This window comes from Anolis carolinensis, chromosome 4 (assembly GCF_035594765.1).
Source record: "Anolis carolinensis isolate JA03-04 chromosome 4, rAnoCar3.1.pri, whole genome shotgun sequence".
Classification (NCBI taxonomy): domain Eukaryota; kingdom Metazoa; phylum Chordata; class Lepidosauria; order Squamata; family Dactyloidae; genus Anolis; species Anolis carolinensis.
Genome location: NC_085844.1, coordinates 47,382,433 through 47,410,356, shown reverse-complemented (window position 1 = coordinate 47,410,356; position 27,924 = coordinate 47,382,433). Strand labels below are relative to the sequence as shown.

Genomic DNA, 27,924 nt, shown 5'->3' with positions numbered 1-27,924 from the left:
GCATATATGCTCACACAGAAGCCACGGGTCTCAGGAGGTAGTTGGCAGCTACTATAGAGACTGCTGATGTTTCCTTCTCCCAAAGTCCATGGCTGCCATGTGAATATGCATGCAATGATCTCAGGAGGGGGAGCAGCAAAGTTGTGAATCATCAAATCTGTGAAGGGGTGGGGGTTGCCAACTATATATCAATTTGTCCTCATGCCTCTTCTGACTGATTGGATTCCATCATAGAATGACATCATTGATCTCAGAGCAAATCATGCTTGGAAAACATCTGGATCCCAAAATCAAAGGTTGTAATTGGAGGTTAGTTGGTTAATCAGTTACTTAAATTTTTTGTCATAGCAGCTGACAATAATAGAATACACACTGAAAACCAAGTCTTGGTTAAAACACAAGGTAAATAAGCTGAAATGCAATGAAAATGCAGATTTGCATTAGTAATTGGTGCCGGTTGTAAAATCCCCTTTCTACCCCACACCCCAGTGAAAACTGTGCTTGGTCTTTTTCAGTAACCATCATCCTTCTTTCTCCTATAACATTATTATTATTATTATTATTATTATTATTATTATTATTATTATTATTATTATTATTATTATTTGTTTCATAAATTTGTAAGGATTAACACAATTAAACATTCATATAAATCAAACTGCGGGGCTAACCAAATCTTATCAGCTGCAAAATGTTAATAATAGCACTTTTCTGGAAACCTCTGTGGAAAGGATGTTAAGTAGGTTGGGCTCTTTCAGAGAAGCTTAATCTAGGCCGTCTCTCTAATGCAATAATTTCCTTTTAAAATGGATAATAATTTCCTACTCCCATACCTTAGTGAATGGCCCAATTAAAAAAAATTCCCAGGGTTTCAGAGGTTGAAAAGACTTGAAATGTAAGAGACACAATGAACTTTTGTCATGTCACGAGGCCAACCGTATTAGTTTAACTGTTGTAGCAACTTAATATTTTAAAAGAGTGACTCACATAGGAGTGATAACAATATTCTGCTAACCATTGTCCTCTCTGGCAAAACTGAACAAAAAGGTGTCATTCAAAGGACACAGGCTGAAAAAATCACAGAAACGCAGCTCAAAAGCTCAATGTGCAACAGTTCTACTGCACTTCTGCTTTGAATTATTTATATAAAATGAACATTCAGAAAATCATCAGGACACTGTGAAGCCGAGACAGATTCCAGAAAAACATGCAAATCCCATCAATCCCCATTTAATACTATGATATTAGAAGTAACTGCAAATGTTGTTCTCACATATGTATTAGAGCTCTGGTGTTGTTTCCGCTGGCAGGGATTTTAAATGAAAAATCAGGGTGTCTTATACATTACCATGCTTTATGCACCAGATTGACTCACTTAGGCAGGTTCTCTTCCCATGACAGGGTTTATAATGTTTGTGAGATACACATTGACTCTTGAAATACTTGCTCAATTACTACTACTGTCATCTTGCATTTATCTGAAATGTAGAACAATGTGAGTCAGGCTGCAATGAAGGTTGTGCAAACCAATGCATTGATAACAATCCACAATCCAACCCAAGGATTTTATACTGTCACATAACATGATGCAAGATTGCTCTTATTCAAGGTAATTTTTTATACATACATACTTACATACATTATCTCAATGATTTTACTGAGAGATAGAAGAAATATACAACAGTGATGTCACTGGTACAGAGGGCTGGTACAGAGATAAGACCAGGAGTAAGGATAGATCTTAGAAAGCAATACAAATATGTTCAATGTCTTACAATAAAACTCCAAGTTCAGGACTTAGTTGTATTCTATCTTTTGATGGTGGTAGAAGCTGCTCTTCTGAAACACATACAGAGAATCTCAACTATCACTCCCACGGAAATAGTAATCAACTGATCAGTCAGTGGGCCTCAAGGCAGAATCGGAAGACACCTGTTGCAGTCGCACTGTTCAGATTCAGCATATACAGGTCTGGTAAGCATCTCAGTGGCTAATTTCCTGGAACCTTATCTTTCATCAAGGAAAAGTCTATGAGAGGATGCTATTAAATCGACTAGGACCTGTTATTGAACCCAAGCTTATTGCACAACAAGCAGGTTTCAGACCAGGGAAAAACTGTACAGGTCAAATTCTTCATCTGACTGAACATATCGAGGAAGGCTATGAGAAAGGCCGCATTACGGGAACAGTTTTTGTGGACCTTACAGCAGCCTATGACACGGTGCAACATAGAAAAATGCTGCATAAAGTCTACCATATCACCCGGGACTTTGACTTTACAAAAACTGTCCAGACCCTCTTAGAAAACCGCAGCTTCTATGTGGAGTTTCAGGGCCAGAAAAGCAGATGGAGGAGGCAAAAGAATGGTTTACCCCAAGGCAGCGTTCTTGCACCGACCTTATTTAATATCTTCACGAACGATCAGCCACAACCACCACTCACAAAGAGCTTTATATATGCTGATGACCTTGGCCTTACAACACAAGCAAAAGATTTTGAAACAGTTGAAAAGCAACTCACCAATGCCTTGAAAGATCTCTCCAGCTACTACAAAGAGAACCACCTGAAGCCTAACCCTGCCAAGACACAAGTGTGTGCTTTCCACCTACGTAACCGCGAAGCCAACAGGAAACTGAAAGTTACTTGGGAAGGCCAAGAGCTCGAACACTGTTTCCATCCTAAATACCTTGGTGTCACCTTAGACCGAACACTAACATATAGGAAACACTGCATGAACACCAAGCACAAAGTAGCTGCACGCAATAACATACTGCGGAAACTGACTGGCAGCGCATGGGGAGCAGACCCACAAGTAGTAAGAACATCAGCCCTGGCCTTGTCTTTCTCAACTGCAGAGTATGCCTGTCCTGTTTGGCACAAGTCTGCCCATGCAAAGCAGGTGGACATAGCACTGAATGAAACATGCAGAATCATCACGGGATGCCTTAAAGCTACACCTGTTGATAAACTCTACAAGTTAGCTGGCATTGCCCCTCCTGACGTGCGACGGGAAGTTGCTGCTAATGGTGAGAGAAATAAGGTCGAACTTTGTGAAAGCCACCCACTGCATGGCTATCACCCTCCTCCCACCAGACTCAAATCAAGGAAGGGCTTCATGAGAACCACCACTCCTCTTGATGTTCCTCCAGCAACAGCAAGGGTGTCCCTCTGGGCAGCTAAACCTGGCAATTCTAACTGGATGGCCCCCCAAGAGGGTCTTCCTCCAGGGGCAAACCAAGAATGGGCAACTTGGAAGTCCCTGAACAGACTCAGAAGTGGAGTGGGCAGATCAAAAGACAACTTGGCAAGGTGGCACTACCTGGAGGAATCCTCCACCTTGTGTGACTGTGGAGCTGAACAAACAACTCCGCATATGTATGCTTGCCCACAATGCCCTGCCTCATGTACGGAGGAGGAGTTGTTTAAAGCTACAGACAATGCGGTTGCTGTTGCCCGCTTTTGGTCCAAAACTATTTAGTTGCTTGTGATTTCTTTTTTTATTTCCATTATTTGAAATGTATTTTTAGTACAATGCTTTTGACACGAAATAAATTAAATCAAGGAAAAAACATGGAATATACATTCAGGGAGAAATCCACATTCTCCCTTCCACAGAAAAAGACTTCTGCTCACTTCTAGAGCATCCTCTCTCTCTCTCTCTCTCTCTCTCTCCCCCCCCCCCCCCCATTCCACCTTGCATTCAACTCAGCGTGGCTTCCCAATTAATTCATGGCAATATGAAGATGCTACAATGGAATGGTAAAGTGGGGAAGTCCATCTCAATTAGCCAGGCTTTGTTGTTGTTACTTTCTGTTATGGCTATGTTTTCTTGAGGCGTAATAGACCCCCATAATATCTTGTTACTAACAGTTTGCTCAGAAGTGGAATACCCTTGAGATTTGTTGATTGAGACTATTCCACCCATAATGTTATTTTTCTCATTGCCTCACACTTTATTGATCAAGATCATATTTTCCAATAAGCCATGTTATACCAGGATATGCCCAAAATACAATTACCTCAATTAGTTTATAAATATATAATAATAATAAATAAATAAAATAAATAAAGAGGAAGGAGGTTTGCAGACCGGATTTTCGTTCTCACAGCCCTCTGCTGGGCTGTGGCCCACAGGTTGAGAACCACTGCACTAAAGAAACAAAAGAGAGTGTGGAAGCAGTGATTATATTTTAGGCTTCATGAAAGGAGAAATCCAGTGTGACATGGAGTTTTGAACGATAGACGATGACTCTGGAGGCCAGAGATTGAATCCTTGCTAGGCCATGGAAACCCATTGGGTGACCTTAGATAAGTCTCTCTCTCTCTCTCTCTCGGCCTCAAAGGAAGGCAAAAAGAAATCCATTATGAAGAAATCATGCCAAGAAAATCCTATAACAGCTTCCTCTTAGGGTTACCAAAGGTCAGAAACTGTTTGAAAGCATACAGCAACACATTGTGAAAGGGTACTGTTTCCCAAAAAAGATTTCAAGATTCAAGAAGTAGGTGGACACTTGCTTTTAAAACATCATTGTGGAGTTTTGCCACATTAGTTTGAAAAAACCCCCCCAGTACTGAGTAGCAGAAATAATCTTTTAACAAAGGATAAAATAAACTTAATTATATTGCACAGTTGTGAATAGTACTCTATATCAACTGCTGTAGGTTTCTAAATTATTGCTTTAATAATTGTTTAAAGAATTCAGAGGTTGAGCATTATGCATTAAAAATGTAAGTCTTGAGCATTTCCTTTACTATATAGTTCCAGTCTCAGAAATATAAAACAATACATAGATTAGTTATAAATACTCAACAAAGGTGTATGTAATGAAAATACTTGAGAATGGGAGAGAAGTAAAGAAGGAACTTGAGGAGACTCTTATTATATTGCTCCATAGTTAGTATAGCAGGCTTGCTGTAATCCTGATTAAGTGAAGAAGCTTCAAATCTGATTATACCTTTGGTAGTAATTAGATGGAGCAGTTGCCATCTGGAGATACAAGCACTTTCATAAGAAGAACCACTTGTTTCTACTGACATGAAACATCAGAATTTGTTTTTGTCTACAAAAATACTGCATGAGATTTACTCATTTGATAATTAGTCCTACTTGGACTAGCCTTTTTAAAACGAACTGGAATCTGTCATGGATTGGGTAACAGCTGGTATTACATTCAAAACCAACAGGATTTGAAGATATAGAAGTATCTGGAATTATCTATATTATTTCCTCAAGTTCTCAAGAGAATAATAATTTCTGAATTATCAAATAGAATACTGCAGGCAAAGCTAACAAAGCAGTGCAGTTTGGATGACTACAGAAAGATTTTCATGCCATTCTGGATGTTTTCCTGAGGAACACTAATTTGAGGAAGAAACACAGTGGTTATGCAGCTCAGTAAATCACAAACTGGAATGTCTTCATTTTTTTTGAAATGGAAGAGTATCTCTGGATGAACAAGATGAAAAGTTTGATTTAGTGACATCCTTTTCCTTTCATATAGTCTATGACTGAGTAAGTACAAATTCCCCTTTGATAATATGGTTAATTCATGGTTAATTTTGATATGGAAAAACTAGACTTAGAATAAAATCATATCAAGTTCTGAAGCTTCATTAATATTACTGCAAGTCAATTAAACAAAAATGTTGATTTTAAATATTTTACAAGGAATGTTTGATACGTAGAAATATAAAACAAAATATTAGTTTTTAATTGTACTAGGTATAATTGAAAACACCACAGAAGTGGCATTCTTACCTTCTCAACTATTACTTTTTTCCTGTTGAGAAAAAGAATGGAAAACACAAGGAGGTTATAAAATGAAGGTGATGTCATGTAGACTAGTGCTCCTCAGCCTATGTGATGCAGGGAACCATCACTTTGCTTTTTTATTTTCTGGAAATGTATGAAAGAGCTAGAACTGTCATGATGGGTAGCAGTAATTTACCCATACCATATTTTAAAAATGGAATATTCACACAAATTGTGTCACACAATATTATAAAAGCATAATCTAGAACAGTGGTTCTCAACCTGTGGGTCCCCAGATGTTTTGGCCTACAACTCCCAGAAATCCCAGCCAGTTTACCAGCTGTTGTGATTTTTGGGAGCTGAAGGCTAAAACAACTGCAGACCCACAGGTTGAGAATTACTGATCTAGAAGCACCCTCAGAATCCAGTCATTAACACACTTGCTAAGGTAAATCCCATTCAATGTACTGTACTTCTCAATGAACATGTATAGAGTTTTCCTGTTAATTATAATTCCAGTATCAATGAATCAGGTATGCATCACTGAAGATAGAAAAGCAGTCTTCTGTGTGTGTGCTATAATTATCCATAAGACTTGTAGAAATCATATTGGTGGTCTGTGTGGATTTTCCTGTTCTTCTTAGAAATCATCACTGGAGGAATTGTATTGAAAGAAAGTTTTATCTTTCTTTCATAATGCTCCAAAACTCAACTGTTATAGGTTCCAGACAGATAAACAGAAGGCCTCCTTTACACAGATTATTTACAGAATCAAGCTATGGAATTTGCTCTCTCAAGATGATGATGGCTGCCAACATAAATGGCTTCAAGAGAAGATTTGGCAAATACATTGGGAATAAGGCTGTCAATGAACACTAGTAATAATCAGTGACAGCTGGTGGTTGCCAAGTCTGTGTAGCTGTTTTTGTGTTTCGACCTAAACGATACAGCAGCTATCCAGGGTGCTGAACCTTGCCTTCAAAATAACTCCTTAAAAGTTCAGACTAAAACTCAAGAATATTATTTTTCAACTTGCCTTTGAAAGGTGCTCAGAAACTTCAGTTGGTCCAAAGAGCAGCAGCTATCATCGCATCTTGCATTACCTCTATTGGCTGCCAACACTTTTCCAGGCACAATTAAAAGTACTGGTTTTGACCCACAAAGCTCTAGATCAGTGGCTCTCAACTTGTGGGTCCCCAGATGTTTTGGCCTTCAACTCACAGAAATCCCAACAACTGGTAAACTGGCTGGGATTTCTGGGTGTTGTAGGCCAACACACCTGGAGACCTACAGGTTGGGAACCACTGCTCTATATGGTTTTGGTCCAGGTTATCTGAACAACCATATTTCCCTCTATGAACCTGGGGAGGGCCTTCTTTCTGTCCCACCACCCATTCAAGTGCATTTTGTGGGAACACAGGAAAAGGCTTTTTCACTGGCTGCTCTGAGACTGTGGAACTCCCTTCCAAGAGAAACCAAAACAGGGTGGCTTCATATCTGCTTGCCCTTCACAAGCAGCTAAAGACCTTTCTCTGCCAGCAAGCATTTGGAGAAGGATATAAAAGAGCACATGACTTAAGAGGTTGTTGGTGGGATTTGGAGCAGGATTGTGTGTTTTAAAACGCATTTTAATTGTATTTATTTTATTTTTATTGTTTTTTTTACCTAATCCACACAGTAGTTGTTTTTAATTTTTGTATTTGTTTTGTTTTAATTGGGGACCAAAGTGTGTGGTTGTTAGTCACCTTCAGAAAAGCGGAAGAAAGGCTGGATATAAATAAAGTAAATAAGATATATTTGTTTATTTGAATCTCAAGTACTGACAAATAATTCTGGGGAAAGTCTCTTGTGCTTATGTACTGCTTATGGACTTCTTTGATAAGCATCTTCTCTTGTAGGAATCAAAATGCTCAGTGTAGTGTACCTAAGTCAGCAGGGAACTTTATATTCTTACATTTATTGTCTTATTTATGTAGAAAGCACATAGTTAAGTGTTCTATGAGCCTTTAGCACTAATCTCAAAAGTCTGAATCAATTGTGATGGGACTAGGCCTTGTTCACTGCTGTTTTGTTTTGCTTGCTTCTCTTTTTTAATAGGAGCATTATAATACTGTTTTTCCTCTTCATATTCAAGTTGTATGTTATAACTTTAAAAAACATAATTCAGGAGAAAGTAAAACCAGCAAGTTTTCCAATCCAAGCAAAAATATTTGATTTGCTTAGTTCTTAAAGGTATCACTTTGACTCTTTGTGGTCTTAACCATGTTTTTGGTGCTGGATTATACTTTTTCATGATGATAGGCTCCACATCCTTAACAAATAATAATAATAACAATAATAATAGTAATAATAATTTTATTATTGGCTCGAGGCGGGTTAAAACACAATTTAGAAACATAAACATAGCAAAAATTGAACAAATATAAAATATCCACATTAAAACTGCATTTCTATAAAATACATATTAAATACATGAAACAGACATCAAACAAAGGACATGAGTTTAAGATTCATAGTTTAAAACTGTCTGGGTAGGCTTTCTGGAAGAGATGTGTCTTTAGATGGTTTTAAAATACCGACCGCTGATTTAGCTGTCAGAACTCTACTGGCAGGTCATTCCAGAGTCTTGGGACAGTTGATGAGAAGGTCCTTTGGGTGGTGATCGCTAGACGGGACCTGATAGGCTGGAGCAGACGCCCCACAGAGGACCTAATTGTTCTCGGCAGTTTGTATGGGAGAAGGCAATCCTGAAAGTGACCTAACATAACATTCCATTCCATCAATCCAGAACCTCACTGTACTTTTGTGTTCCACATTTTGTATAATTATTATGTTATTTATAAAGTGAACCCAGCTTGTCAAACTTTTAAATATGTTTTTAGCCTTTGAAAAGCATTTATTGTTTACATTTTTACATTGGTCATGTTGCTTTCATTGTATGTCACCCTGAGTTTGTCACCTTTAGGCAAAAAGCAGGGTATCAATATTTTAATAAATCAATAAATAGGTAGATAATTAAAGAACAACTACAATTCTGTGGTATAATACATGGATCATAAACCAAAGTTGTCTTGGCAATAGTTAGCAACAACAAAATGAAACTATAATCAAGCAGGAAGTAGTCATAGACAAACCTGTTTGCAACTAAAGTGAACTGTGTAGGCACATGACTGAATTTCGTTCTGGATTTTGCTTCATTTTTGCTTTGTTAATCTTTGACTTGCAGTTTGGATCACCTGAGACATAAAATCATTCCTCTGTATGAAAATCTCTGCAGTATAAAACTAGGAAATGTTGCTATTACATTCATTAATGAAACAAAAAAACACCTAATTACTATTCTGGTGTGACTAAGTACCTTTTGCTAAGTAAAATGTTCTGTTGTACCAAAATGATAAGATATATGAAAATACATTGGAGAATTCTGCACATATTTGCAAGCAAAGCTTTGTTGGCTTAATCCTACCAGTCTTTGTGGAATTTAGAGATAACAGCATGAACCTATTTAAGCCACTGATTTTTTGGCAAGATTTACTGCTGTTGCTTTTCTTAAAATCTCCTTTGTGACTTCTCAGAAATGAGGGCTGTGTTATTGTTATCATGAGAGTGAACATTTACTTCTGTCTCCTTATTCCAGATTGCTGTCAAAATGAGTGAAATACCATCAACCAACTATTCGGTGGTTCAGCACCACACTTCAGGGAGTGAGCAGTCTTTCTCTGCACGCCCTCTCAATGTCACAGAACCCGTTGTGGCCAAGCGGGTCTGCTTTTACAAGAGTGGAGACCCACAATTTAATGGAGTCAAAATGGTTGTCAATAATCGTTCTTTCAAATCATTTGATGCCTTGCTGGATAACTTGTCAAAAAGAGTACCACTGCCTTTTGGGGTGAGGAACATCACTACACCACGGGGGATACACAGCATCAATAATCTGGAAGAGCTTGAAGATGGAAAGTCATACATCTGTTCCCAACAGAGGAAAGTCAAGCCCATTAATCTGGAAATGGCCCGTAAAAAGCCATTGCCCTGGCAAAACAGCAGGCCAATCAGTGCCCGCCGAAGAGCTGTACAGTTAGCTAGAGAAGGGGACCGCGGAATATTCCAGAGAGGTAGCACAGTCAAATTAAGTACTCCTAAGAAGCTGCTGGTTTTCAAAAATGGCAATGTAAGAGTTCGACGTGCAGTTATCTTGGGGAAGAAGAACACAGAAAACTTCGAGGCCTTTCTGGAGCACATCAGTGAACTTATGCAGTATCCAGTCATGAAATTATATACTACTGATGGAAGAAAGGTAAGACTATAGGAAAATATCAGAGATATTTCATCAATTTTGGTAGAGATAGTGGTCCTGGTAAGGTTTTCTTATAGCTGGCCTACACGCAAATGCTGATATGAATGAGCCATCACAAATTTAGTTGTTTGTCAAACAGAATGCATTGGACTGAAATACTTTCACAGTGTTTCTTATATTTGCTAGATTCAGAAAAGAAGAGTTCAGTCTTTACTTATGTTTCTGGCTAGTTAAGAGAACAATAAACCAGACATCTTAGTCTGAATGACACAACATGATGCAAACCTTAGTGAAAAACTCATACCATATTCATTTTCTTCTACCAGAAGGAGGTACTAGGTGGGATTGAGTGAACCCTCCATGGAAGGATACTTGATCATGTCGAATAAACTAGAATACTTACTGCTAACTGTGAATCAACTTCCTGTGATACATAAAGTGTACAATTATCAATGTATGATATAAAATATACCCAAATTATGAATGATGGAGTAGAAATAAGGGATCATTAATGAGACCCCTAACTGCAACCTTTAACTTCCTTAAAATTTCAGTCGAACTATTGCCCTGCTAGAGATACAGTAGAGTCTCGCTTATCTAAGCTCCGCTTATCCAAGGTTCTGTATTATCCAACACAGTTTGCCTTTTAGTAGTCAATGTTTTTGTAGTCAATTTTTCAATAAATTGCAAAATTTTGGTGCTAAATTCATACAGTAGTTATTACATAACACTATCATGTACTGAACTGCTTTTTCTATCCATTTGTTGTAAAACATGATGTTTTGGTGCTTAATTTGTAAAATCATAACATAATTTGATGTTTAATAGGCTTTTTCTTAATCCCTCCTTATTATCCAAGATTTTCGCTTATCCAATGTTCTGCCGGCCCGTTTATGTTGGATAAGTGAGACTCTATAGTATTCACAAATGTTCTTCACTTCAAGAAGAAAGGATGTCTCAATACATCAAGATGTCCTTCCCAATGAGAAAAGAAGTCAACATCCATTATTTTTCCACACGTTGGTACCTGTTTTGGAGGGAAATTTTAAATACATAAAACACATAGTTGCATTGCACAAAACCAATATTTTGTTTCTCCAAATGCCTTGGGTTTTTTTGTTTGTTTGTTTGTTTGTGTTTTGCCAAAAAGACTTTTACCCTTTTGGCAAATCTTTTCCATTTTTTTTTCCAAAAAAGCCCCCAAGAGTGAAAAATCATTGAAACATATACATACACTGGGAAGGAAATATATGAAATCACTGTATTTGTTCTTGTATGCATGCAAGATTTACATATGTGAAGAGCTACATTCTTACTCCATCATATCACAATATTTAAGGGAAATATCTTAAAAGAGAAGTGATCCTGAGGTCTTCTATACTGTTTTCTGTAACTAAGATATTATAACTAGGAAACACTTGTATGTAAATCTCTCTTTAATTTCTACTACAACTGCTGTTGCACGACTTCTAATGCACTAGCATCTTTGTTTTCACAAAGAACATGCCACGTAGTATAGATTTCTTGTTATTAGCATTTGAACAGAATGATCAAGAACAGTGGTCTGGCATTTTGGTATTTCACATCTCAGAGGGCAGGTTTGTGTTGCCTCTGTGCTTATCAGAGTCTGAGAGGAGGTCCTAGTGTTAAGGAAATCCGTGGAAACCTTGGAGATACAGAGGTGGAAATAAGGGGAATTTAAATCCTTCTATTTGTGACAAACTAGCTTGCTCTTAAACCACATCTTCCTGTTCTACTTCCAAGGTGTACTCATGATTACTAAGGAGCTTAATCCATGGTAGCCACAGGAGTGGCCTCAATCTCGTGACACGTGTCAGCCATGTCGTAATCCCATCAAGCCTATGTTTAGTTTGTGCATGAAGTGTGACACTCTCATTTTCTGTCAAGTATTTGGGGTTGCAGCCAGGTAACACTGTTATTGCTCTTTTTTGGCCCTGAAACCAAACTCCAACACTTGAACTATTGGTATTTGTTGGGGTCATTTCACAAGGCCCCATTTCAGAAGTTACATGCAACGACATTTAAAACAAAGCCCTAACAAGTTTAACGAAACAAAAATGGGAGTAGGTAGTTATTATTATTGCAGATTGGTACAGAAATAGGGAAGTTAGAGAAAAGGGGCTAATTCATTAATTGATAATTAACTGAAAAGTTCTCATTCAGGTATATTTATATTGAAGTGAACTTCTTTTACCTACTGTTCATTCTCACTTGTCATTTAAATTTATGCTATATTACTACTTTTAAATGTTTTCTAGAATAAAGGTGAAAAATAACACCCATTATTTAACTCATCTGTGTGCTTTTCCTATTTTCATCCTTGAAAAGAAGGAGGCAACTGCATTTTTTTAAAAAAAAATTATTTCTCATCCATCTCACCAAAATCTCCCCCCCCCCTCTCTCTCTTTTTGCATTCTCTCTGCATTAGAATTTTATCTCCTCACATTTTGTCTTGCTTGCTGTTTCCCATGTGGATTTCAGCAAAAGTCTCAAGAACAACAAAATTAAGTTTCTTGAGATGAAGTAGGAACCTCTATAAGGGGTCCAGTGCAGAAGACAACAGGACTACCTGGATCCAATGAACAATCTCTCCCCGCCCTCACTCCCATTCCAAGTTGCCAAGTTATAATTTCACAATGCAAGAGGGCTAAATAAAAATATATATAGCAAAATGTAGTTTTGAGAAAATGCAAGAAACTGAGGATTGGTCTAGAAGCAATGATGAGTACATGGATACGTCTTACTTTGCACGTATCATGAGATTACATGACTCATTGGGAAAGACAATAATGCTTGGTGAAGTGGAAGGTAGTAGGAGACAAGGGATACCACACTACAGATGGATTGATTCAATGAGCAGGACATTTGACCGGGACGTTTGAAGGGCTCTCATTTGTAGGGTCACCATAAGTTGAAGGTGACTTGATAGCAAATGACAACAACAAACAACAAAATGGGTAAGACAAAATTTGGTGGATATTTAGTTCTCTAAGTAACTTGATTAATAATTTAATTAGTAACCAAATTCTGTACAATTGTTGTGGCAAAATAATAGCTTAATTATTGAGTTTCATTAAAAATAAAATGTGTTTGCCCCTTTTGTGGCAAACTTCCAATGTATATGTTTAATTAATTTGAGCATATAAAACTTAAAACTTCAAATTCTATTTTTAATGAATTTTAATTCATTAATTCCTTTCACTGGATGCATATAAATTAGTGTATTCTAACTCATCACCACTCAGCATCAGAAGCTGGTCTACAAGATGCAATAACACTTTGTCTCTGAAATGCCTTTATTGAAATTGGACCGTCCTGACACTTCTAAAAATAATGGACGCGATAGTGATGTGGTTGGGTTCACAAATACAAGCTCGTCCAGTGATGACTGAACTAGCTTTACTTTACAAAGCCATTAATTTGGTTGCAAAACTTGGAAGAGAAATATTGAATCTTTTGCATGCTTTTCTCAAGCAGAAATTGACACTCTGAACTGTCACATCCATGAAAAGAAACACAGTAATTAGGATTTAAGATTGTAAAACTTCAAAAAACTTATCTTTATAGCTACATTTATCTCAGTGTCAAACTCAGGGGCTGAGTTGTTGGAGCTGGGAAATTATCATGATCAGAAGAACTTCAAGGTCTGAAGAAGGAGACACAACAGCCCAATGAGCTTGGCATTCTCAGATACCAACAAATTGTGATTGCTTATGAATGGGAAGTATGGGGTAGCCTGATAGAGGAGGTATGTGTATGTGTTGATGCACAAACACATGCCCATATGCACATGCGTGCTGATGCCACATGATGTGTTGTAGAGACTAAATTGTCAAACAAGACCTACTGAGAAACAAGAAAAAGGTTTTATATGCTCAGAGGAATTGCAAGCTTTGAAAAAATAAGGAAAAATGTAATACAAACATATTATCCACAAAGGTGCCCCACAAATGCACAAAATCTTGCTTAAAATGATCATATATCTTCAATGGGAATAGAATGCCAAATAAATGGTGGTGGTTATAGGGAGGATTGGAATCTCGGTGTTTAGAAGAAGGAAGAAATGGTTGGTTAGATGCTGTTTGGCTGGAATAACGAACATGAATACTCCACATGTCATTATGTTGTGCCAAGTCCCATTCATAGTTTCTGAAGCAGTCAAATGTGATTGGAATCACTGTTTTAATTCCAAATCCTGGCCCAAAGTACTCTGTTCTTTTTCATAGCAGCCAACCTTGTCTGTTGTTTATCTTCTAGGTTCCCAACCTTCAAGCTTTGGTCCTATGTTCTGGAACAGTTGTGGCTGCAGGGAAAGAACCTTTCAAAGCAGGGAATTATGACCCTCATAGGTACTCATTACCTGGAAAATTGCCTGGGGCCACAAATCGTGTATATCCAAGATCCAATGCCAAGTCAGAGAGCAGAAAAAGTAAGTTTCCTTTTCAACTTTCCTAAATAATTTTGGTCTCAGATGTAGACCATTCCTTTCAGGGAAAAAGTCTATAGGGTAGTTATTCACTTTATCCCAACAGTTACCTTAGTAAATCAACAACATGAAAGTGAATATCATGATAAATGAGGTACTTTGGTTATGCAGCATTTCAATTATGTTAAAGCAGACACAGGTAGAACTCTTTTTTAAAATTTGCAAATCAACAGAACAAAATCAAGAACTGACTAGGAAGAGGGCATATAATGGTTACGAGGAAGTACCACCTTGCATGACCCCATAGTCTGATGAGTTTATCTACGCTTTTCATATTCATTACCTTAACCGGGTTTAGCAAACACACATACATTCATTAATCTAAAATAATTATCAGTCTATAAAAATAAAAAGAGTAATAACCTAATAGAATTGATGGTGATAGATTAACATTCTTCACTTGAGTTTAGCTGAGTAGGCTGAGGGCATAGAGCACACTAAGTGGCACATATTTGCTATAATCATTTTGCCATCCTTAAGTATATATCTCTCTTTCTCTGCTTAATAAAAAGGCTAACCTCTACTTCTAATTATAAGCCCATCATATCTGCAAGAAACCTTTCTGAAAACCACTGAAAAGTGGCAATGACAGAGTCAAAGGCATAATTCTTGCTTGATATGTTTGCTTAAGATGGTGCTTTAAGTGGTCCTAAGGATGGTTTGATGGAGGCAGAGGCCTCATCCTTTTTTGACCACAAGGTAACTGAGAACAGGCAATATTAGTTCAATATAAAGATGTGTTTGTATTTGCAGAAACAAGGTAAGCTCCGTTTGAGATCTAGGCTATGGGAGTCTAATGCATATAGTTACATAAAAAAGCAGACCATCAGGGGCTTAGAGATTGCACCACAAAGGCTTATCCTCTGTGCACAAGCCTAAAGAATGTAATGACACAAAAAATAGGTATTCTATCTGGTAGTTGGTAACCAACCTGGTTTAAAAAAAAGACCTAGAATTCTCAGACTCAACACATTTATTAATTCAAATGTGCATAATGGAAATTCATATCTGCATATGAACTCATTTAAGATTCCATTGTATAATATCTGATTTTTATTTCACATTGAGTTTAACTAATCTTGAATAAATTATGCAAAGTAAATTTAAATAAATGTGTATATCTTGAAAAAAGACAGGTTTTATAAGGAATTGTGAGCATTGTCCTGGTGTGTCAGCTACTCCCATTTAAAAGAGTAGAGAATATTGCCCCCCCCCCCCAAAAACACCAAGAAAGAGTCTAGTGACATATTAAAAATGAATGCATTTTATTTGGCATATACTTTAATGAACTCCAGCCCATTTCACTAGCTGAATTTGCTGGAGAGGTCTGTAGTCCTTTGAAAATTATATCAAATACAATTTGTTACGATTAAGATGTTATTAGACTACATTTTAGTTTCTTGCTGTGGCAGGTTAACATACAGCCTAACCATACTGTGATCTCTCATAAGCAATATCTTATATTATTGCTCCCTGTGTATAATGATTTTGCACTAATAATCCTTTTGTGTGTTTTTCTTTCTCTCTTATCTCTTTGCCATGCCTGTCCGCTGCCTCTGTCCTTGGATCACTGTCTGATTACTGTCTTCTGTGTTTCTCTTCTAATCTTATCATTTGGAATTTTTCAACAAATTGCTTGAAAGTGAGTGCACAGATAGATTCAAGCTCCAGATCACAGATGTTCTCTGCTTCTTCTTCTAAAGGCTATAGTAATGATAACAATTCTGTATCTTCTTATGTACCTGATAATGACATGATTTTAGTGGGAAATAGCTCACAGACTGGTGAAGAATTCTGCATAGTGCCAACTGCAGATGACATAGAAAAGTCAGTTCATCTTAATCAAGATGGCAGTATGACAGTTGAGATGAAAGTTCGGCTGAACATAAAAGAAGAGGAAACCATAAAATGGACAACTTGTGTCAGCCGTGCTGGCACCTTTGCCACAACTACAGAAGATCAGTTATCAGAATTAAATATTTTGACATATAAAAACACTGACGAGGACTCCAGCCATGCTGAAGATGATGTGTCATTGCAACAGATCAGCACAGAAATGACCAATCAAAATTCAGTAGGCATAATGGAAAGTAGCACATATGATATCTGGCAGAATCCTTCTGTGAATCCAGATTTGAATCACACAGATAATAATAATTCAAAGCCGCATTTTTATAGACCTCCTACTCCTGGTCCTAGAAGAGTCCGGCAAAAGAAGGCACTAGTTGAAAGTGTCACTGTGGTATCAGATAGAGCAGTCCAAAAAAAGCTGGTAGGACAATTTTCTTTTAGTGAAGAAATGGACAGTGGAGAAACAAAATCTGAATATTGTATGGTTACTCATGCTAGTAGTCAAACATCAAGTGTTACTAATTCCAATCCTTTGTCCAATCACGATGATGCAACAGAGAGCAATCCACATTTCTTCAACACACGTTCAGAATGGTCTCGCTCAAAAAATGAAGATATAATATGCAATCAGTGTAAAGAATTGCTTTCTTCTCAAGCTTCACAACATCCATCACCTCCTGAAACTAACGAAACAGTATGCAAATGTGCTCAAATCACTTCTACGGTGATGCAGCTTTCTCATACCACTGGCAAGAATGACAGTGCTGAAGGCATGACAGCTAGACAACTCTCTGATGAAAGCCAAGCTGTGTCTACCTCTAGCAAGACTAAGAAGAACAAAAAGAAGAAGAAGAAATCTTCTGCACATATCATGAAACAAGCTATAGGTTCTCATGAAAACTTGGATGATGTGTCAATGGAAGGAAGTGCTGTGAATGATGTGCAGACAACTGAGGTGCACACTCCAAGGGAGAGCACACAGCGTTCCTCTACAAAAATCACCACTAAAAAAATAGTACTTGCATTTCCTGTTGGCAATTCACACAATTCTAATAAAAATGTAATCACCGAAGAAGAATTGTGTAGTGAGGATCCACTGCAGTCACAACCAAATGAATTACTCTCTAAACTAAAGAAAATTCCAAATAGACAGTTGCCTAAACTAAAAGTGAAATCAGACAAAAAACATAATTTGCCACAATCTACAAAAGCAGAAGGGCTGCTGTTAATTAAAAATAACTCAAACAATGACACTCAACATGCTCAAGAAATTATACATGATTCAATTAATGTAACAGATCAAACTTCAACTCATCTAGCTTCCTTGAAGCCAATAACTGATCAAGAAAGTGACCTAAATGTTGAAACCGAACATGCAAAGACCACTTCCAATCAGACACACAAATTATCAATGAAACATAAAAAAACAAAAAAGAACAAAAAAATTGAAAGTGCTCCAGCTAGTGAAGTTGAGGCTGACAGATCACTGGCTGCTTTGAGACATAGAGATTTTACTGATGAGATTACTGAGCATTCTCTCGAAAATTATGTTCAAAGCTGGTTGCAAAACATATTTCCTGATGCTGTAAGGCCTGACCAATGTTTAGCTCCCATAAGTTCTAATGACAGAAAAAAGCAACAGCCATCTATCAAGTCCTTTCCTGGAAGTGAATTAGCAGGAAAGAATAGTATTAATGTAGGGAAAGAATCCAACCATCTCAGTGAAATAGAGACTGTTGAAGAATCTGTTCAAGAGTTGAAAAACATATATGAAAAACACATCGGTTGTTTGACAGATGCTGATGCAAGCTTAATAGAAGAAGCCAAGTATTTATTACAGTCAAATATTCAAAACAATGCAAAACTATCCAAAATTATACATGAACATGAGAAAAAGAAGGTTCCAACAGAAGATGTTGGTCAAAGGCATATGTCTGCGATTGCTGCTCACGTTCATGCCCAAACCAACAATAACATTCTAGGAACTGATGTGGAGGAGGATTGTATGAGTAATGCATTGCTGCATGAATTGAAATCAGCAATTCTTAATGCTGAGAAAAACAATATTGGGTGCATTAAAAAATCATGCTGTCTTACAGATAATTATCTTCCTTCACTTCTTGGATCTCCTTCCGATCTCCTTCTAGCTTGGCTCCTTCTACTAAATCTGAAAGAAAGCTTATCCAATGTAAATAAAGATGACGTCATGCAAACTACCTGTAGATGTTCTGAAATATTTACACTGCTTACATATTTGAAACAAGTTGCAGTTAAAGAAAAAGCAGATGACTTGAAGAATGCTGTTTCTAATATGCAGGACTGCACAGCTAACTATTTAATATTGTCTACAAAGCAAACAGAAAGACAAGAACCTGTTTCTCTAGTTCAAATCAAAAACATCTCAGATGCTAAAGAACAGGATGATCTAAACAAGAAAATAAATTCAGAGGCTGTGGATTCAAATGAAAGAATCAGTGAAGAGCAAAAGAAAGGCAGTTTGTTAGTAGAGAATTCAAATCTACATGATTTAAATGTTAATGGTGATTGTGGCCCTGTTCCATTGAACAACTCTGACCTTATTTCAAATGAGAAATCATTAAAAGAAAATGAGGACAGTTCAATGCAGGAATCCCAGGAAAAACACACAGATGCATCATATAATAATGAAGAATCAGAAATATCAGAGGAACCTAAGTCAACCAGTCACAGCATAACCTCTCATGATAAAGACCACTTTTTTGAGATAGAAACTTCAGAGGTAGATGAAAAAGAGTTAAAGAGCACAGAAGAGCAAGAATGCAAGGAATCCTTCTGTAAAACAGAAAATAGAAATGAGATTCTTACTTCAGCTGCCGAAAATGCTACAAATGGTGACAAGCTAGAAGATTCTACACATGAAGATATAGAGGAAGATGGTACTTGTGAGGAAAGTTCAGATCGATTGTCACAGCAATCCCCATTATCTTTTTGTTATGAATCCAAGCAAATTCCAGCAGATGCCTGTGAAGAGGAGCCACCATCTAGAGTCAAATTGATAGTTAAGGAACTTGAATGTGGTGGGTTCCACTCAAGTTCTTCTATGGAATTCAAAAAATGTTTGAAAAGCCCAGCAACTTCTGATTTGTCAGATTATCGGCCAGAAAGTGATGAAAGTGATTATAACTTTAGGCAATCCAGTGATTTGACCAATGGAAGTGCAGATGAAGCATTGTATGAAAAAGAGTACAACAAAGGGTATGTGAAAAGAACAATAGAGAGGCTTTATGGGAAAACAGAAGCTTCTTCTAAACCTGGTCCTCCTTATTTGACTCAAGCACTGCAGAAAGATACTGAAGAACCTTTCCACACAGTCATGGAAAAAAACCATGCATTTTGCGAAGCACACAATAGCTGGTCTAATGATGATATGTCTTCTTCACTAGTGTCACATGAAATCCCACAAGATTTATACACTACTAACTCAGAATGGGAAAAAGAAAATGCTACATTACCAGCTCCGCAATTCAGTCTTAATGGGGAAGAAGCATATTACAATGATGATTATGTAAATCAGTACAATCAGTCCAGTGGGCCCAGTGCTGAAGATGGGGGAGTATTGATTGAGAAAGGAAAATGGCTTCTTAAGGAAGACCATTTAATAAGAAGGTCTCCTCCTGAGAACAATGGAATGTATGGCACTACAGATACATCAGCTGACACTGCATTTGACAACCATAGCGATGACATTCCATACTCACATTTTGGCAATTTGGATTCACGGCCTCCTCTCAAAGAAATATCATCTTCTGAACTTGAAGACATGATTAAACCATGTGACAATGGATGCAACTACTTCAACATGCCTCATAATAGTGATTCGGAACCATTTCCTGATGCTCTAAGTGTAAAAAGCCAAAATAGCCAAATTGGCAGCACTTTGCCTCTTAAAGCAACCAGAAAGACAACCAATTCCACAGACATTTCTGCTGATGTGAATGCCAGTCCCCCAGCTTTTACATCAGTAGAGTTCAGATTACCTGATAATAAGGTGCACCCAACAGATCAGCCTTTAAATGATGAGCCAATTCAAACCCAACCAAGTCGTAATTCAATCAGGAATAGCCGTGAGGATCAGGATTCTCTAGATAAACTTCATGCTATTTGTGGGCAACATTGCCCCATTTTGATGGCCATAATCAAGCCAACAAATGAGGCAATAAGAGGGTGTGCTTACCAAAAAGCCTCTGATATTGAGAATCAAGTGGGACTACGCTTATTCACGCATTCCCCACCCGTCATGTGGCAAGACAAACATGAAATTGGATTTGACAAAAACCAATCACAGTTGAAAAACAATAGTATTAATAAGATCGCACACAAAATTTTTGACAGGTTTTACGCAGACAATGCCTTAGATTTCATGAATGATGCTAATTTTAGGTTACTTTTATCACTAAAAGAAAACCCAGGCTTAAAGAAGTTATCCATTACAGAAAGTATAGCTGTAAATCTACAGGAAATCAACAATCATGAAAATTATGCAGTTGAAGAAGCACTTGGTGAGATAACAGTAGGACAGAATAACAATTTATCTGTATCTCAAAGCTCAAGAGGCAATATAAATCAAATACCTCCTTCATTTCCAGAGGCACTAGAAGATTGTGGCTGTGAAACTTTTCACTACCAGGAGACATTCTTAAACAAAACTGATGGAAACTTAACAGTAAATTTGGAAGAGGAAAATGCCCTCAATGTCAAAGATGAAACTCTGTCTTCTGTAAAAGAAAAGCAAAGTGGAACTGAATCTGCAGATTCCTAAAACATTTGTTAAGAATGCTATGGCAGTGTATATAAATAGCCATAATAATGGGAGTGACATCCTTTCCATGGATTTAGATATCTCAATAAGCTGCAGGTTGAATATTCTTTATCTAAAATGCCTCATACTAGAAGGATTTTGGATTTCAGATTGTGGAATATCTGTATTTGCATATATGTACATAATAAGATATCTTGGAAATGAGGTCCAAGTCTATATATGGAATTCATTTATGCTTCATATATGCCCTGTACATATAGTTGAAGGCAATTTTATACATTTTTTTTTAAAAAAAATAGCTCAAGAAACAAAGTTTGTGTACACTAAACCATCAGAAAGCAAAGGCATCACTATCGCAACATGTGGACAATTTTAGAATTTTGGAGTATTTCAAATTTCAGAATTCCAGATAAGGGATGCTCAACCTGGAAGGATATGAGTAAACACATTATTTTATAAAAATTCTATCTCTTCTTTTTTCTTGTGTGTTTTTCTCCTTGTTTTCCCATATTTTCTGAAACAAACCAATGTTTGTAATAGAGCAAATATTGTTTGAAATGAAGATACATTATTAACTGTGCCTAAAATACATCTCATTTTAAGATGCATGTTGAAATCCATGCTTTAGAACCACATAACCTTTTAGTTGACAAGGACAGAGTGGAAATGTTACTTCTACTAATTTGTGGATAGATTTATGAATGAAGCACTGTGAAAGCTGGGCTCACTCTTTCAGTGGAGAAACCATTAGACCTCCTCTGAGTGTGCTGGGAGAGAAATATTGGAATGAATTTTGTACAGCAGCCCATGTTAAAGTTTCTCACTTTAAACTGAGGTGGATAAAATGCACCTCCGATTTGAGGAATATGGAGTGTGGTAATCTAAGAACACTGGACAGTATTTTCTCAGGCAACGTTAAGACCTCATGTAAGTAGTCCGGATACCATCAAATGGCTTTGTTCACCTACAATCTGGATTATCACTTAATTTCCTAATGGTTCATATAGTACTTACTTTTTTTACAAACCAAGTTTATGAATGGTACTAGGAGCAAATAGAGTTAATGCATATAATATATATATAATTAACTATGTTGCAAATATGCAACTTTTATCTGTCAAATTTGTTAAGACTCTCTATGGATATTTTAAAATGTAAACTAATTTAGGTTTGTAATTCCCGTACACTTTCTTTCAATAACATGTTTTTGAGAGTTGTATACAGAACATTTTAATTTTATTAAACCATGTAAAGTATATGTAAAGTAAACAGTGATGAAACAAAAGAATGGTGTTTTTGTTGCAGACTGAATTACTATGTATACTTTTAGAGGACATTGACTTTGTATTCATATGCACCAGAGACCTTAGAAAATACAAAGGGGCATGTTTCAAAGAAGGGTTAACAGAATCTGGAGAATAATATCTCTAATTCCATATTTACATACAGCCAAACTAATTTTTTTCTCCTGTCCAGATGCTCTTTTTCATAATAATTCAGTTAAAACTTCAGCATGGACTAGTTCCAGTTGCTGAGGGTACTTTGGACATTCATCATAAATATTACTACTTCTATTAATAATTTTATTGTAGCTGTTTTTGATAAACATTGCTACTTTATTGTGCAATGTCTATAAGCAATTAGCATAGAAGAACATGGTTTGTATTTTTTGAAACTCCAAAGGCAGCTATGTTTTGTGTGTGTATGTAAATACTTGTCTTACACTGTTTTGAAGCCATGTTTGTCATTACTCTTACCTTTGACTTCTGTATCAGATCAATATTATGAACAATAAAATAAATTAACTATACTCAAATTTCGTAAAACTTAAATGGATGAACACTAAATAACCTTTAATCTTTTAAGGTTCTTCTCTTCTTCCAACCACTTTTTGAAATTATTTTATGGAAATCCAGGAAGACTTCATTGGTTACTGATCCCAATCTTAAAAAGTCCTTGTCAAGCAAGACTAAACTGGTCCCCTAGCCTGTTCTCCCCTAAGCAGTTATCATTGGCAGGAATAGTATTTTATTCAGGAAGGGTTTGGCATACAACTAGGTTTAAATATAAGGGTGGTACTGTTTCTTTCCACCTGCCAATTTTAATTGTTTTTAATATGCTTTTTTCCGTATCAGGAGCAACTTAAGAAAATGCAAGTCACTTCTAGTGTGAGATAATTGGCCATCTGCAAGGACTTTGTCCAGGAATGCCCTGATGTTTTGCCATCCTGTGGAAGGCCTCTCATGTCCCTTTAATATGCTTATCTGCCTTAACTGAGGTTTTAATTTGAAGTTATAGTTGTTAGGAGTCTTGAAAGTCATTTTTGGAAGAGAATCATTGAGACAGTGAGAGAGAGAGAGACAGAAACTCCTAACTGTGGTTTTCATAATGAATTATTTCATTGCTTATACCATCTTATATTTGAAAACTACAGTTAGGAATAGTATGTCACATATCCTTTAAAGCAAAAACCTACAACATTGGAGTTTACAGTGCTGGTTTCGTTTGTCCTTTGGATGTTTATGTTTCTATTTATGAAAGGAGAATGAAATCAGATGTGACTAGTCCATTTCTTACCAAACACTTCTGAAATCAATTGACACAAACAACTGATAGTAACATTACGGAGGCTATTTTATTCAGGTGCCTATTCTGTTCTTTACAGACTGCTTTGGCTCCCTCTGGCTTTCAGTTTTTCTATGCTTTTTGCATTGGTTGATTGCCTCAAATTAGTTTGATTTGAAGTTTGGATTGATCTATAGTAATTCTCTCTCCCTTTAGTGACTTGTTATTGCTTCTTCTGGATCCTTTATAAAGTGCCTGTGGGATTAAGATCTTTGTGTTCTTTGAAAGCCTTCACCCCACAAACATAGAAGAACCAATCTTCCTGACATAGGACACTATTACATGAGCAGACCTTGTTGGTTTCTGCTAAGTCGTCTTCATCAAATTCTGCATCTCTCTAGCTTGATCTTTCTCCACTAGAGAACTTCCCTGTTAACAAGAGTAAAAAGAGCAACACACACATACAAAAGATGATGGCACACTGAAGAGTCTCAAGTAGAATAAACATCTTCTCATCAGCTTAACCTGGAACAGGGTCATCAGTCAACAACTACTGAATTAGGGTCAGACAAAAAAAGATTCATTGCTCATAGAGGTGAATTCTGTTCATTTCTTCTCTGATGGTTAGATTGCACTTCCTAGAGTTGGGTTGCTGTGAGTTTTCCAGGCTGTATGGCCATGTTCCAGAAGCATTCTCTCCTGACATTTCGCCCATATTGATGACAGACATTTTCAGAAGTTGTGAGGTCTGTTGGAAACTAGGCAAGTGGGGTTTATATATCTGGGGAATGCCCAGGGTGGGAGAAAGAACTCTTATCTGTTTGAGGCAAGTGTGATTGTTGCAATTAGCCACCTTGGAGCTTCAAAGCCTGGCTGCTTCCTGCTTGAGGGAATCCTTTGTTGGGAGATGTTAGCTGGCTCTGATTGTTTCTTGTCTGGAATTCCCCTGTTTTCTGAGTGTTGTTCTTTATTTACTGTCCTGATTTTAGAGTTTTTAAAATACTGGTAGCCAGATTTTGTTCATTTTCATGGTTTACTCCTTTCTGTTGAAATTGTCCACATGCTTGTGGATTTCAATGGCTGCTCTGTGTAGTCTGACATGGTGGTGGTTAGAGTGGTCCAGCATTTCTATGTTCTCCAATAATATGCTGTGTCCAGGTTGGTTTATCAAGTGCTCTGCTATGGCTGACTTCTCTGGTTGAATTAGTCTGCAGTACCTTGATCCGTGTTTGAGCAACACTGCATTTGGTGATCCATATGTAGACTTGTCCACAGCTGCATCGTATACAGTAGACTCCTGCAGAGCTGAGAAAACCCCCCTTGCCCTTTGCTGAACGTAGCATCTGTTCGATTTTCTTAGTGGGTCTGTAGATAGTTTGTGGGTTGTGTTTCTTCATCAGCTTCCCTATGCAGTCAATGGTTCCCTTGATGTATGGTAAGAACACTTTTCCTCTGGGTGGAATTTTGTCTTTACTCTTGTGACTTGTTCTTTGCCTTGCAGCTCTTCTGATTTCTGTGGTGGGGTATCCATTGGCCTGTAGAGCTCAGTTTGGGTGATTCAGTTCACACTCGGATAGATACCTACATAAAAACTCCCCTCACACAAGAAAAAAAAGCACATTTAAAGCCCTTGCAGATCATGCAAAAAGAATCTGTGAACCCCACCTCCAAGGTGAACTAAATCACCTAAACTGGGCTCTACAGGCCAATGGATACTCCACCACAGACATCAGAAGAGCTGAAAGGCCAAAAACAAGTCACAAGAATAACGATAAAGATTGACCCAGAGGAAAAGTGTTCTTACCATACATCATGGAAACCACTGATCGCATATGGAAGCCAATGAAGAATTATGGTATCACAACTAGCCAGGAAGCCTTTTGTCTTGTGATCTCTATCTACCCAGGCAACAGCTTTTTTGTGGTGATTACATTTTTAGGACAACAGAAATATTCTGCACCCTCGGACTGCATCAACTTTACTTTCAGTTTCATCAGGGCCAGTTCTTTCTCAGGCTGGATATTTCTTTCATAAGTAAAGGTAAAGGTTTCCCTTGATGTTAAGTCCAGTCATGTCTGACTCTGGGGGTTGGTACTCATCTCCATTTCTAAGCCGAAGAGCCGGCGTTGTCCATAGACACCTCCAAGGTCATGTGGCCAGCATGACTGCATGGAGCGCCGTTACCTTCCCGCCGGATCTACTATCCTAGTGATCTACTCACATTGGCATGTTTTCGAACTGCTAGGTTGGCAGGAGCTGGAGCTAACAGCGGCCACTCATGCCGCTCCCGGGGTTTGAACCTGGGACCTTTCTGTCTCCAGCTCAGTGCTTTAACTCACTTCGCCACCTTTCATACCTGAGATGATAATGGCCTTCCACATCAATCAGGACATCGCATTGCATGCACTAATGCAGAACACGCCTCAGACATGGCATTCATAGAGGGCCCTAGCCTTCTATGTGGACAGGATCACTGGCTTACATGCTTCTCAAAGACTTTTCATCTTCTAGTCTTCTGAAAGAAAATGGCTGCCTATTTCTTCAGTGTTTTTTGAAATGACTTATGACCTTACCCAAAAGCCTGCCACTGATTTCTCACTATAGATTGGATGTGCAATCCAAGACAAATGCTGCTTTTAAGACACCAGTGTTGTTTTCCTGGCTAGCACGCTGCTCCTTTCTCTTAGGATTAGTATTTTGCTAGTTTCCTATCTGTGTAAGTCAAAGAGACCACAAAGAAGTAGAACAAGTTGCATACTTGTAACTGTAGTTCTACAAGTGATCATCTGTGAAGTCACAGCTCCCCGATCATATCCTGCTTCTCCTTAGATCTTTTGGAAATGATGCTTTATTGTCCATGGAACTGAGGGAAGTGAGTGGGTGAAGCACCTAATACTACCCAAAACGATATGTACGGAAATTGCTTTAGAAGTTTCCATACTATGCTCTGTGCAGGTGCAGATAACCCATTAGGGTAAATTCACAGACAACCACTTATTACAAGTATGCAAATTGTCCTTGCTTCCAGCATGAAGACTGGAAAGTAGAATGGAACTTTTAGTTTGATTGTAATAATTTTGGAGAGGGAAGGTCCCTGCTTCTGCCTTCATTCCATAAAGAGCTCAATCATTGGCCTAAATGCTCTGGCTATTTCCAACTAAGTACACCCATTGAATCAGTGGGATTTAATTATACATATTATAGTGACTATAGAAACTAAGAGTAAGCAGTTAAATTATGCTATCTAAACATTTTTGCTAATGCCTAGAAATTTTCATATTAAAATGTACCTTGGGAGAAAAAATTGTTTTGGATTAAGCAAGTTTAGAATTTCTCTGTTAAACAACCATTATGCATAATATTTATATTTTAGTAGGTTGAAAATGTAAGTATTGTAACAAGCATTTAATACATAGTAATTAAATCTGGGAAGCATGACACTCTGTAATCTGAAAATACAGAGAATGGCTTCCGCTTGACAGTTATATTTTGCAAGAGTCCCACTGGGCTAAGTAAGGAGGAACAAGAGTCTACATTCATTCATCTCTACAGTTCTAAAACCAGTTTTCTTCTTTTTATCTTATGGCTATTGCTAAATTGGATTAAACTAATGAGCCTAATATTCAATTATAACTAATGAAGGGAATGATTTAATAAAAGCAAAGCTGGAGAGGTCTTTTTGGATGATAGATTACTAGCAATACGTTGCTATTGAGGTACAAGTGCTGGAACAGAACTAGAAAGCCTAAATTGGCTGCTTGTCAAGGTTTTCAAGTCCTTTAATGGGTAATGGGAAAGACTATGTCAGCTGGGAAGAATGTTGCTGGAGAAAACTAGAGCTAAAACTAAATATGGTGGTAGATACCTTCCTAATGTGAATGTAATAACAGTAACAGTAATCAGTTCTGTGAATGGGTTCCTCTGTGAATGGGTTCCACTGTGAATGGGTTCCACTGCTTCCCCAAAAGCAGCCAATGAGTACACTCAGGTAACATAGGACTCAAGAAAGGTTTTGGTGGGACATCCTTTCAAATCTTTAAATACGACTATCATGTCCCCTCTTAACTTTCATTTCTCTGAATTGAGCATAGGCAGCTCCCTAAACCATTCCACATAGGGCTTGGCTTCCAAACCTTTGATCATTTTGGTTGCCCATC

General features: G+C 37.4%; 1 protein-coding gene across 4 annotated transcripts in view; it reads left to right on the top strand.

Annotated features, from left to right (window-relative positions):
- Positions 1-27,924, top strand: part of rp1 (RP1 axonemal microtubule associated) — a 270,471-nt gene that overhangs the window by 17,920 nt on the left and 224,627 nt on the right. For all 4 annotated transcript variants that reach the window (XM_062980362.1, XM_062980361.1, XM_016995666.2 and 1 more), the window contains exons 2-3: positions 9,390-10,046; positions 14,325-14,496. In XM_062980362.1, the coding sequence (XP_062836432.1) occupies positions 9,390-10,046; positions 14,325-14,496 (829 nt within the window). The remainder of the gene's footprint in view (positions 1-9,389; positions 10,047-14,324; positions 14,497-27,924) is intronic.